The 13,473-nt window shown below is 34.1% G+C and overlaps 1 protein-coding gene across 50 annotated transcripts in view; it reads right to left on the bottom strand.

Annotated features, from left to right (window-relative positions):
- DLG1 (discs large MAGUK scaffold protein 1) overlaps positions 1 to 13,473 on the bottom strand; it is a 264,467-nt gene that overhangs the window by 134,937 nt on the left and 116,057 nt on the right. For 28 of the 50 annotated variants that reach the window (XR_014824577.1, XR_014824578.1, XM_021070093.2 and 25 more), the window contains one exon: positions 4,386 to 4,484. The exons of the other annotated variants lie outside the window; for them this stretch is intronic. Coding sequence is in view for 25 of the 28 variants with exons in the window: in XM_021070093.2 (XP_020925752.1) it covers positions 4,386 to 4,484 (99 nt within the window). In the remaining 3 variants the exon portion in view is untranslated. The remainder of the gene's footprint in view (positions 1 to 4,385; positions 4,485 to 13,473) is intronic. 50 annotated transcript variants of the gene reach the window in all.

The following is a 13,473-nucleotide window of genomic DNA, read 5'->3' as shown; positions in this document are numbered from 1 at the left end:
CATACTTATATGAGTCAAACTTACAGAGACATAAAGTAGAACAGTTGTTGCCAGAGCCTGGGGGTAGGGAGGAATGAGAAATTAGGGAGTTTCAGTTCTGCCAAGACAAAAAAGTTCTGCAGGAGGATGATGGTGATGTTGGCACAACAATATAAATGTACTTAATACCACTAACTTGTAAACTTAAAAACCAGGGTGGTAAATTTTACATTATTTGTATTTTACCACAATAAAAAAATACTGGAAAAATACATGACCTCAAACACAAATTGTAGGATATTCCACAACACAACTAGCCTGTTCTCTTGTAAAAGGCCACATAGAATAATAGACTATGGAGCTACTTCAGATTAAAGTAGACTCATGAAAGCTAACTATGGTCTTGGATTGCCCAAAGGACCTGTTTTTGCTTTTTCTATAAAGAACATTATTGAGCAACTAGAAAAATATAATTATGATCTGTAGTATTAGTGTTAATTTTCTGGTCTAGCTCATTGTACTATGGTTAATATTTTTTTCCTTAGGAAAAATATTTAGTAATATAAAGTATTAATATTTAGGGGTAAGTGGGGCATAAGTAAAACTTCCTTTCAACTGGTTTACAAAAATAGTATCATAATTATATAAGCAGAGAAATGATAAAGCAGATGTGGCAGATAAAAATATTAACAACTGGAAGATATGGGTAAAGTATATGTAATTTCTTTGTACTATTCTTGCAACTTTCTGTAAGTCTGAAATGATCTGAAAATAATACAAACAAACAAACACAACCCCCCCCAAAACAAATATAAAAGGGGGAATGCAGTCAGATATTAATTAGAATGTAGTTAAAAAGGATTCATCAGGAGTTCCCTGGTGTCACAATGGGTTAAGGATCCACTGTTGTCAATGCAGCGGTTCAGGTTGCTGTGTGGTGTGGATTTGATCCCTAGCCTGAAAACTTCAACATGATACAGGCATGGACAAAAAAAAAAAAGAAAAAAAGAAAAAAAGGCTCATCAAGGTAATCCAAGTATGCCATTATATTTATGATTACCAGTAAAATGAAAATGTTATCAAGTCATGCTTTAGATTATACTAATCATTGAATCATTTAAGAGTCTACACTCAGATGTTCTGTGAAACTTCAATGGTCCAGAAGCAATAAGATGCTGGACACTGGATATACCTCTAATGTTAATTATGCTCATATCATGTGGAAGTTGTTTGTTAAGCTGCCTCTTGCATAAACAGATAGTAGGTTCCTAGAAGACAAGAACAATGTTATATTCATCTTAGTATCTACATGGCTGGAATAATAACAAAAAACTGAACAAAACACAATCCTTCCAAAGCACCTGTTTGAGTATAAACAGAGACTTTCACATAAACACACAAAATTAGCTATAAAACATTTTCAACAGTAATTTAATTACATGATAGCACCTCACAACCAGTGAAAACAGAGGTATAAAGAATATGGTTTTGAAACCAGGCCTTTACTCTGGGGTAGAAATCAGCCTATATACTTAACAGGCCAGTATCATAGAGATTACATGATTATATCTCCAATAGGAAGAACTATTATCTGTTATGCATCTATTATGTATTTGGTTTCTACATGGAGAAACTAAGGCTATTAGAAACTGATTAATTTCCCCACCATCACACAATCAGGAAGTGGCAGAGTTGGGTCTCACTATAAAGTTTAGGCTCTTTCTGCAACTTCAAGTGATTCAATGTATCTTTTTCTATACCACTCTCAATAAGCACAATAATTTCTACTACAGAGGGTTTTCATAAAATTTAAATGACAGGATCCATATGAACATACTCTGAAAAGTTTGAAGTTCTACAAATAATTAAAGACAATATTTTAAAAAATTATCAACTACCTAGCTATCTGTTTTGTCCTCAAACTCATTTTTTTTTTTTTTTTTTTTGCCTTTTCTTGAGCCGCTCCTGCGGCATATGGAGGTTCCCAGGCTAGGGGTCGAATCAGAGCTGTAGCCACCAGCCTAAGCCAGAGCCACAGCAACGTGGGATCCGAGCCGCGTCTGCAACCTACACCACAGCTCATGGCTAACACTGGATCCCCAACCCACTGAGCAAGGCCAGGGACTGAACCCACAACCTCATGGTTCCTAGTCAGATTCGTTAACCACTGCGCCACCACGGGAACTCCCTCAAACTCATTTTGAAGTAGTCAGGGAGGCAAGAGCCCCCCTTTTTAATAGATGAAAGGAATATAAAACTTAGAGATGTCAAGTAACTTGTGTGAGTCACAAAGCAAGACTTTTAAAAAAGAAAAAAAGATAAAATCTTTTATCTCCTGTTTCTACTTCTATTACATCCTGATGCATCTAAAACATAAAGTGGTAGATCTTTAGAAGAAAAATTATATTTATTTAAAATGCTAAAAGTGTTTAGGTGTGGATTTCAAAATTGATTTGAGGACAGATATTTTAATCACTTTAATTTTATAATGTGTGTGTTATACTCAATTAAACAGGTACACATTTTCTCTGGAAAATGAGGCACACCCATAGGCTTCTCACATTAGACAACATAAATTACTAAACTACTCTACATGGACTTTTATAAGTGTATTTAACACCTAAAGTGAGGCTACATACTATAAATAAGTCTCTCTTGTTCACATATCCTCTTTTTTTAAACTTGTTCCTTGGTTTACTGTCTCAAGGAAGTATGAAATAACAATAATAATATGAATAGCCAAGATCATGTACCACCTGCACATGCATTATCATTCTTTCAATCACTGTAAAGCATCTCAAGTAACTAGTCCTATCATCTTCAGTGTTACCAATGAGTAAAGAGAAGATCAGTGTAGTTAAATATGCTACCCAGTTACATATCTAGTAAGTAGTAGGACTGGAATTCCAAACCAGGTCAGTTTATTTTTAACAAGGCTATGCAATGTCTCAACAATTTCCGAGTGTAGGGTGGTGCTAAGTTAGGGACACCTGGGGTAAATAAGTAAGAGACTTCTGAACAGGAAAGGATTGGTTCCCTATTGAATATAAGAGAAACTAGTACAAAATTTCAAAGGATTCTAGAAAACTATGTTAACATCAAAAGACAAAAGCGGCAAGAGTAAAAGAAACTTTCAAATCTCCTACTTTAAAAAATATTGTACTATTAAAATCCTAGCTGCTTGGAAAGATGTTGCATTATTACAAATTACAACAGCCCTTTGGCTGCTTATTTAGAATTACACTTTATTTATAAATTCAATTTCTTCTCTGCAATATAGTGAAAATGTCTATTTGGACCTACCGATTCAATTTTTGGTAGTTTTACAATGATTTAACTTTAGTGATTTTCATAAAGGGTCAGAGGTTATATAGAAGACTATATAATACATAGGTTGAGGTTTTAGTGTAATACCTATAATTTCCCCTAGAATTCTATTTTGAATAATGTTCCCATCAATTTTCACTTTTTAGGAGAGGGTAAGAGCACTGAGATGTGAACAGTCAAAGCTGTTATTTCATTTTTTCCAACTGGACTTATTTTGACACTGTGTCTAAACGGCAAATGAACCATTTTTACTAGATTTTATGCTATGGATCGGTAATAGTAAAAATATCTCAAGATGCACAGATTTACACTTTGAATGAGACTGAGATCTTTCACACCAAAGATTACTATTATTATACTTAATAATATTACTATTATATGAACTTGGATGGCTCTTTTGGTAGGGCAGTTAATGTCTTAATAAGCCATCTCTTGCAATTAATTACTAAAGCTCTGAAAGCTAAAAATGTTTGGATTCTCTGACATTTGGCTATTATTTCATTTTATTTTGATTGTTACTTTAAAAAAATAAACTTATGATTTCAGAATAGTTTCAGATTTACAGAGAAGTTGCAAAGAGCTCCCATGTTTTATATACATCAGATATTATTTTTAAATAATAAATATGAACTATGCTATCCTATCAAAACAGAAAGATGAGTCTTTCCAAAGAAGATAAACATATACTGGAAAACGAAATGCTCTACATAAAATGACATATTCAGCAGAAGATCAAGAGGACAATTATTTTTATTACCTTTAGAAAATAAAATTTCTCAAAGCAAAAATATCAAAAAACCCTGTTTCAAACAAATTTACAAGTATAAAAGGCATGAAAATGAACCTAAGAAGGTTCAATATGATGTTTAGAGTATATCTTATTTCACAGACAATAAAATGGCAAATACTAGACCCAAGTTATATTAAATCCCAGATACTTAACTCCCTAGAAATAGCATGTGAAACCCAAAGTGAATTACCAAATCTAACAAAGAAATAGTTAAAACGATTTGAAAAGAATAAATGAAACATTAAAAACAAATGAAAATTTTATAAAGAAAAAAGAAACTAATAAAAACCTGTGGTATGGTGGGTAGGATGACAGTATTCTCAGCAGGGACTGGCAGGACAGGGATCACAGGGACAGTGGGAGAAGAGGGAGGTACAGCTTCTGTTGGCTAAAAATCATCAATGACAAAAAATCAGGAAAAAATACCAAATAAAAGGGAAACATATAACAGAAAGTATTGTCATAAAGATAAACTATATTTTTTAGAAATAACTGAATAAGTAAAATAATATATTACTTCAATTTAAATGAGAAAGCATTCCCTAGAAATTACTTTAGGAGTAACTATATCAGTAATAATTTTAACGACCCTGTAGTTAAAATGAGTAATTACTCTTAGATGTTCAAATGAAAATAATAAAAAACAATGACTTAACAATACTCCTTCACTTGGAGACAAGACACTTGCAGATAAGACACTTGCTTCGGAGACTACAAAATATTTTTCTAGCATTCAGGATATATTTGAGTGCTTTCCTCTGTAATTTTGTTAGCCTATGAGGCAGCCAACTGGGGCAGGCCTATAAATCCACAGACAAAAGATTCGAAGGACTTAAAAACTGAATTTATATCATTTTGAACAATCTGTTCTGTTAACCTCTACCGTCAAGAACTGTAATAACCTGCCTTAAACCTGTCCGTAAAGTCATTAATTCGACTAACATTCACCGAATATTTATTATGTGCTGGACATATCCTGGAAAAAAATGGAAAGAAGTGGGAACTCTAGTAATATAATTTAAACTAAGAGGTTTTTTTTTTTATTTTATTTTCCCACTGTACAGCAAGGGGGTCAGGTTATCCTTACATGTATACATTGCAATTAGAGTTTTTTCCGCCACCCTTTCTTCTGTTTCAACATGAGTATCTAGACATAGTTCTCAATGCTATTCAGCAGGATCTCCTTGTAAATCTATTCTAGGTTGTGTCTGATAAGCCCAAGCTCCCGATCCCTCCCACTCCCTCCCCCTCCCATTAAACTAAGAAGTTTTGATATTTATACTCAATACTTTATCTGGCTTACTTCAATTATTTTTAAAAAGATGTAATTAGAATACTTGTTTTGCAACAAGTCCCAATACTCATAAAATGGATTAATTCATAAATATTTGCCATACCAATGGCATATTCTACATATATAAGAAAAACATTAGAATCAAATAATGAGAGGACAATGTACATTAAAAGAGACTTAAAACAGGAGGAATAAATTGCTAAACTTGAAGCTATGCTTTTCCTCATTGATAAAGAGAGATAAAATTAAAATGTTGACCTTTTGGTATCAATCAAATCAGTCAATCAAGATTTATCAAAAATGTATGGAGTCTCTTCCAGTATGGTGCTAGGACAACTGGATAGCAACATGCAAAAGAATGAAGTTAGACCACTACTTCACATTCCATACAAAATTGACTGGAAATTAATGATGTTAACTTAAGCACTAAAACCATAAAACTCTTAGAAGAAAACAGGGGTAAATCTTCATGACGTTGGACTTGACAATGGATTGTTAAATATGATATCAAAAGCATAGGTGAGAAAAAAAAACCCAATTTGACTTTATCAGAATTAAAACCGTTTATAAACCAAATGGAATTATCAAGAAAGGGAAAAGACAAGCTATAGAATGAGAGAAAAATCTGGCAAATCGTACATCTGATAATTTAATATGCAGAATATATAAGGAACTCCTACAACTCATCAAAAAAGATAATTTTTAAGTGGGCAAAGGACTTGAAAGTCATTTCTCCAAAGAAGATATACAGATGACCAATAAGATACGGAAATATATTCAATATCATTATTCATGAGGAAAATATAAATCAAAGTTACAATGATATATCACTTCATGCCTACTAGGAGGCTGCAACAAAAGAGTGAAAACAAAAACAGAAAAAGTTAAAAAGAGCTAGCTAGCAAGGATGTGCAGAAATTGGAATCTTCAAAAACTGTTGGTGAGAATGGAAAATACTAAGTGAGATAAATCAGAGAAAGACATGATTTCATTTACATGTGGACTCTAAAAAAACAAAACAAACAAAATAAAATGAGATAGACTCACAGAGAACAAAAGAGTAGTTGCCAAAAGGGAGGGGAGCTGGGACGGGGTGGATGACATAGGTGAAGGGAATTAAGAGGTATAAACCTCCAGTTACATAAGTCACAGGGATGTAATATACAGCACAAGAAATATGGTCAATAACACTGTAATAACTTTGTATGGGGAGACATGGTTACTAGACTTACTGTGGTGATCATTTCATGATGTATGCAAATGTCAAATCATTATGTAATATACCCCCAAACTACCATAATACTGTACTACAACTATATTTCAATAATTTTAGGAAACTGCTGCTAGATCAACTGGATATACAAAGGGAAAATGAAATGAATCCTCATCCCTACCTTATACCATACTTAAAATTAATTTCAGATGGCTGGAGTTCCCGTCGTGGCGCAGTGGTTAACGAATCCGACTAGGAACCATGAGGTTGCGGGTTCGGTCCCTGCCCTTGCTCAGTGGGTTAATGATCCGGCGTTGCCGTGAGCTGTGGTGTAGGTTGCAGACGCGGCTCGGATCCTGTGTTGCTGTGGCTCTGGCGTAGGCTGGCGGCCACAGCTCCGATTAGACCCCTAGCCTGGGAACCTCCATATGCCGCAGGAGCGGCCCAAGAAATAGCAAAAAAAAAAAAAAAAATTTCAGATGGCTTACTGACATAATTAAGAGAAGAATAAAAATTAGGTTTCTAGAAGACAGCAATGATGGAATATCATCAGGAGCTTGGGACAGGCAAAGGCTTCTTTAACAGGAAAGTGGAGAACACTGAAGCCAAGCAGGGTGAGAAGACAATCTGTACACAGGCAGTGGAAGGGTAGCAGCAGCCTAGCCCAGGGTGTTGGAGTCTGAGCAGGATGAGGAGGGTATCTCAAATGCGCAAGTAGTGGCAGCAGCCTGATGTGTTTTGTTAGATTTCAAAAGTGATAGAGAGAGTATCTATGTGGCAGTAGTAGTAGTCTGGCATGAAGTGTAGAGGCCTCAGGAGAACAAAGCAGGGATTATGTCTTGGATCTTGAACAGGGTGAGAAGGGTGTCCACCAGGGCAGTATTAGCAACAGGAGATTGCTGACACACAAGGAATTTTTGAACCAATATATAAATACATAAAGGATAATGGGAGAAAGATTCCCTGTGTCAGAGGAGTCACAAATATAGAAAGGGAGAAAATTAGCATGAAATCTACGGTTTTAGATTAGATTTGGAGGCACTGCTATGACTGCATAGTTTCCCATATATAGAGAGAGATAAATATAGAAATAAATGTGTATTTATATGTACATATATACCCTAGCTCTGTCCATAAAGAAGACCTGGGAGCAGTAACATCTCAATGACAGAAACACTTAGCACTCAGATTATGATTTTTAAAAATCCATTCTCTAATAAAACCAAACCAAACCAAACAAACAACAAATGTAACATTTTGGAGAAATGGCCAATCCCAGCACTAGAGCCTAGCAAGTACAATGTCAGCATAGAACATTCTTCTGTGCCAGAAAATAAGGAGGTGCACTTAAAGAATAATGAGGGCATGACAAAGGACACTGAAGTCAGCTTGAAGGGCTCTTATCAGTCATACTGGAAACAATCTGAGACTCAAAATAAATAGTGATAATGATGGCATAAAACCCCCCTAAGGAGTCCCACTGTGGTGCAATGGGCTTGGTGGTGTCTCTGGAGCACTGGGATGCAGGTTTGACCCCTGGCCTGGCACAGTGGGTTAGGATCCCACATTGCCACAGCTGTGGCATAGGTCGCAACTGCAGCTCAGATCTGATCCCTGGCCTAGGAACTCCATACGCTGAGTGGTGGCCAAAAAAGAAAACAAACAAACAAACAAAAAATCCACTGAATAAAACAGAATTTCAAGAGTTTATACTTATATAAATGACAAGAATAAATGAAAAGAGAGGAGACAGCATTTCCTTACTGTATAATGCCAATTAAGAAATGGAGAATGATGGATTTATAAAATCATCATTTGGGCAACCATTATAGTAAGAATCCATTCAAGAAATATCAAAACATACTAAAACTTCCACTGCTGCTAAATGAACCTTCCTTTTCATTCCAATGGAATGAAGTTTGAATGGGAGACACATACACACACACGTGCATCTCCTCTACAAATAATTGTTAATTATAGTGAGGAAATCTAGCAGATACTGTCTTAATCAAAGTTAACATCACCATAAATCAAAATCATGTGCTACTAGAAGGAACACAATAAGAATACATCACTTCTGCCCCTTCTTATCAAAGGTGCATAACTTGAACATTAAACATCAAACCGAAACTGAGTGATAAACTACAAAATAACTGGTTGTAGTCACTGAAAGTATCAAAGACAATGAGGTCTAAAGTTTACATTTTTTTGGTAACTTCAGTTTCATTTCTTAAAAACAGCTTTGTTGAAGTATAACTGATATAACTAAAAATTGCACATACTTATATACACAATTTGATTTGAGTTTGGATATATGCATATACCTGTGAAACAATCACCACAATCAAAGTAACAGGCATATCACCTATACAAGTTTCATTATACCTCTTTAACAGTCAAATATTAGCTAAGTAATAATCAACTTTAACATAAAAAGACAAAGCTATATGCTTATATCAAATTTCAAGGTCAGGCACAAAAATTTCCTCTATTAGGTATTTGCTCTCTAAAACCTTTTATGATCATAAATTCTTTAAATTACATTTAAGCCTCACTGTAACATTGGCTCTGAGCCTCTTCTAAATCTATCTCCTTTTGATAGGATCCTTATAAGATCTGAATACCATTAAAAAAAAATCCTAAAGGAGTGGCTCAGTGGAAATGAACCTGACTAGGATCCATGATGTCGTTTGATCCCTGGCCTCACTGAGTGGGTTAAGGATCCAGTGTTGCTACGAACTGTAGGTTGCAGACACAGCTCGGATCTTGTGTTGCTGTGCCTGTGAGGTAGGGCAGCAGCTTTAGCTCTGATTTGACCCATAGCCTGGGAACTTCCATATGCCACTGGTGTGGCCCTAAAAAGACAAAAACAAAACAAAACAAAAAACTAAAAAATTTATACTATCTGAATCCAACCCTCTCTCTATAGGGCACTGAACAAGTTCTTTGAAAAGGAACATATACCCCTGCCTATTCCTTAGAAAGGCAAACAGTGCTGAGAAAATCTTCAAAAACAAAGGCATATCAACACACACTATTTCCTAGCCATATCTGATATCCAATTCAGACAACAAAGAATCACAGAACAACAAAATAAGTAATTTAGTTCATATGAAACAAAAACACTGCCCTAAACAAATAATATATAATCAAATGAGAAATAGCATAGATGTTAGATCTGCTAATAGAGTACAATGAAAAGAGGATATTTTGAGTGCAGGATTACAGTATAGTAAAATTCTGGGGAGCTGTATAAGAAGATTCTAAATTGGAAAATGTCAAAATTAAGACATAAATAATGGGGCAGCAACACAAAGTAACCATTATATTTGAGTTTTTATAGAAAAGGAATTCAGCATAAGTGTTTTGAACTTGAAAAATCTTACATACATACTTTATGAAACAATATGACCATCATGTTATCATCCTTTTTCTACTCCACTTGTATTACTCAATAGAATCAGTTCCAAAGAATTTTGGTTTTGTTTAAATCTTGACCATGTGACTAACAAGTCTCAGTTGTTTCTATCCATAGCAACACCATGGAATCATTAGCCTCTGAGGCTGCCTTCAGAGACTTGTTTCCATGACAACAGAGGCTATAATATTAACACTGTCTCAAAGACACTGAAGAAAATTATAAATTTCTATAAAATAAGTTGGATTGTACATATTTTAAAAGTGCTTTTTAATGCCAGTATCAAACCGACAGCTTTCTGAAAAGTATTTTAACTGATTTGCTTTTAGAGACCTTATTTATCCACGGCTTCACATTTTAAATTTAATGTAGTATCTTAAAATTATGAAATCAGCTTTTAAAAAGAATTTGATAAAAAGTAGTCTGAAGCCTCATTAGGTAGAGCTACATACTCAATGTGTACTGTACATCTACAACTATGACTATGCACCAACCTCTTTCATTTCCATTCATTCAACAAAAAATGAAAAAAAAAAGATAGTGGGCCTCTACCTTTATTAAATCCCTTTCTGCTTAAAATAGCTAATGTGGTTTTTATATGTTCATGTGAATCCTAACTTATACAGAAAGAGACAGAAGGAACAATGAAGAGGATGTTATGATAATCCAGTTGAGAGGTGAACAATGGTTTTAATCAAGTGTTGGATGTAAAAATGGACATGATTAGGCAAATACAGATGAAATTTGAAATGTAGAATTGGTGTATCTGATGAATGACAGAAGTTGGGAGAAAGGACTATTGAGGATAACACCAATAATGGCCACTAAAAATTATGTTTTACATCATAGTTAGACCTAAGCATAAAAGATCTGCAAGCCTTTTTGAACACATTTTAAACTTTTTCTCACTTATTTTCTCACTTATTAAAACAATCATTACAGCATAAGATGAAACTCTGAAGTAAACTGATACCATAATACCAGGTAATTAATTATTGTTTACATCTTACATTGATGTTATCTGAATGGGGAAAACTGAGCTTAGAATATACACAAAGATTCATAAAGACTAAATAAATTTATATATTTAGGGAAATAGAATAAATGAATTTGCAAATCTTTTGTTATCAATATCTTAGATAACGAAGAAAAATAATTACCCCCATGCTACTCTTGGTCAATAAGGACCTTATTTTGTTTCTATGTGGCATAGTTAAATATTTTTAATACAAGTTCCTTTTTTAAAGATCTACTATGCAGTAATGAGATAAGTTTCTCTGAATAAATGTCAAAGAAGCTATCTAAGAGGGAAAGAGAAACCAAGGAAAAAACCCTGCAAGCCTTTTACATGTTTATAGAAGGATAAAATACAGCACAGTAGATTTATCAAAATTCTTTTTGGGAATCACTACTCAACAGGGGTCCAGAACCTTCAGAATAAAGGTGTTTTTCATTGCTTAGATCTGGTTCTTATTTGGTTCAAATGCCCTTTTTGATAGTTACTGCAAATATGTACCCTCAACATAAACCCCCAAACATGTTATTTGAACCAGCTGTATATGCCATCCACGTCATAATTATCTCCAAAGCAAACAGCAATAAAACTAGATATATTTTTAAACAAATTACTAAGGGATTAAATATAAATTTTTTATTTTAAAATAACAAAGAGGAGACAGGAAAATATATCTAGTGATTAACCTAGTATAGCAACATGGGTACAAATCTATTAGTTAACACAAGAAAGAACATTAAGTTCATGAATCTATTTCTGCTTTTAAGATTCGTGATGTTTTAATTAAGGGATTATCACCCCTTTATTACAAAAAGCTGGTATTCTATCAGTATTCAGCTTATCCATTATATTGATAGAAGGATGAGCCAATCATCAATAAAAGTTTAAACAGATCAAAAACTTGGATTTAAAGATACAGTTACATAATTAACAAATGGGTATAAAACTACCAACTGCAATATACTCCCCCCGCCAGCACCACTTTATTAGAATATGGCTACAGAACCATGCACACCCATGGACTTCATAATTACTAACCTAAAATGGGCCTTTAATGCTTCCTAGTAATTATTCATTTATCCTATTCTATTCATTCTTGTTCAAGTCTCTAATAATTCAGGCCCTTGTTATCTTTCTGAAGTTATTTTCTACTATTTTTCTCATATTCTAACCATACTCTGGCCTCAGATTCTTTTATTTTTTCTCTGCCTAGAATGCTCTTGCCCCAGATATCCACATGGTCCAATTTCATAATCTCTTTCATGCCTTTATTCAAATATCATCCTCTAATTAAAAACTCTCTTATTCTATTAACCTCATCCCCACCTCCATCATATATGCACAAATATACACATATCCCACTGCCTTCTCTCTTTTTACCTTTTCTCCAGCATATGACATATTTTAGTTAATTACATTTATTATCTGTCTTCTCTTCCTTTAATATAAGGTCTGTAAGAGCAGGGATTCTTGTTCTGTTTAGTCTTATATGCTTGGTGCCTAGAATATTACTGAGTACACAGGAAGTATTTAAAACATATTTGTTGGATGAATGAAACCATATGACTGCCAAAAGAGACTGATTTCATCAGCACTCTAAAATGAAAAAGTGACTCAGGGAAGAGATTGTGTACATCTTCCCCTCCAGCCTTTTCATGCTGTATTCATAGCAGATATTGCTAAAAGATTCTGTGTTCTTGGGCAGCCACTACCAATCAGAAAGTGTTCAAGATGTTCTACCATTTGGTAACCTTAGATAAGTTTCAAAATATAAAAATTCCAAAAAGATTGCCAGTTTCATATTGTTCTCTAACAATAGCTAGTTGCCTAATGATATTCTATTTTAAAATAAACATATTTAAGAATTTTTGCTCAAAAGATTTTCACTTCTTTTAAAAACTATTAGGAACTAAATCTCACTGACAGTTCATATTTAAAACCTGTGGTGAACTTCCTCCAAAATTCTGGGCTCTACTAACATCAACTTGGTCCCCAGGTCTGTCCCCAGTGGTAGCTGCTTTCTGTTGTTACTATCTCTGTTTTACCTTGGTGTTCTCATTTTTTTTAGTTCTCCAATTCCTTTTTAACCATGCCTCATATTACATTCTCTTTGTTAAAAATGATTACTGTGATTTTTGTTTTCCTGGTAGATCCAGCCAAGGTTACCAATGCTCTTGTTAAAACATAATTATCTTCCCGTGATGAGTTTGGTTCTCTGTATCTCCAGATTCCTCGCTTAAAAGGCCGGAATAGTTTGTGGGACCAATAATGATGGTAGTCATGAAGGTAGTGATAAAAATGATGATGATGATAATGGGTACTTTACTGATGTCAGGTATTACAATAAGGGCCTCACATGTATTATCTCATTTAATTCTTACTAAATCTTGATGTACGTGACTTTTTCATCCCTGTTTTCTGCAAGCGGAAGGTAATT

This window comes from Sus scrofa, chromosome 13, assembly GCF_054392235.1.
Source record: "Sus scrofa isolate SSC_HxYL_T2T_F1_AM1 chromosome 13, Sscrofa_HxYL_maternal_Yorkshire_Landrace_v2.0, whole genome shotgun sequence".
Classification (NCBI taxonomy): Eukaryota; Metazoa; Chordata; class Mammalia; order Artiodactyla; family Suidae; genus Sus; species Sus scrofa.
The sequence above is the reverse complement of the archived record's forward strand: the minus strand, read 5'-3'. Positions and strand labels throughout refer to the sequence as shown.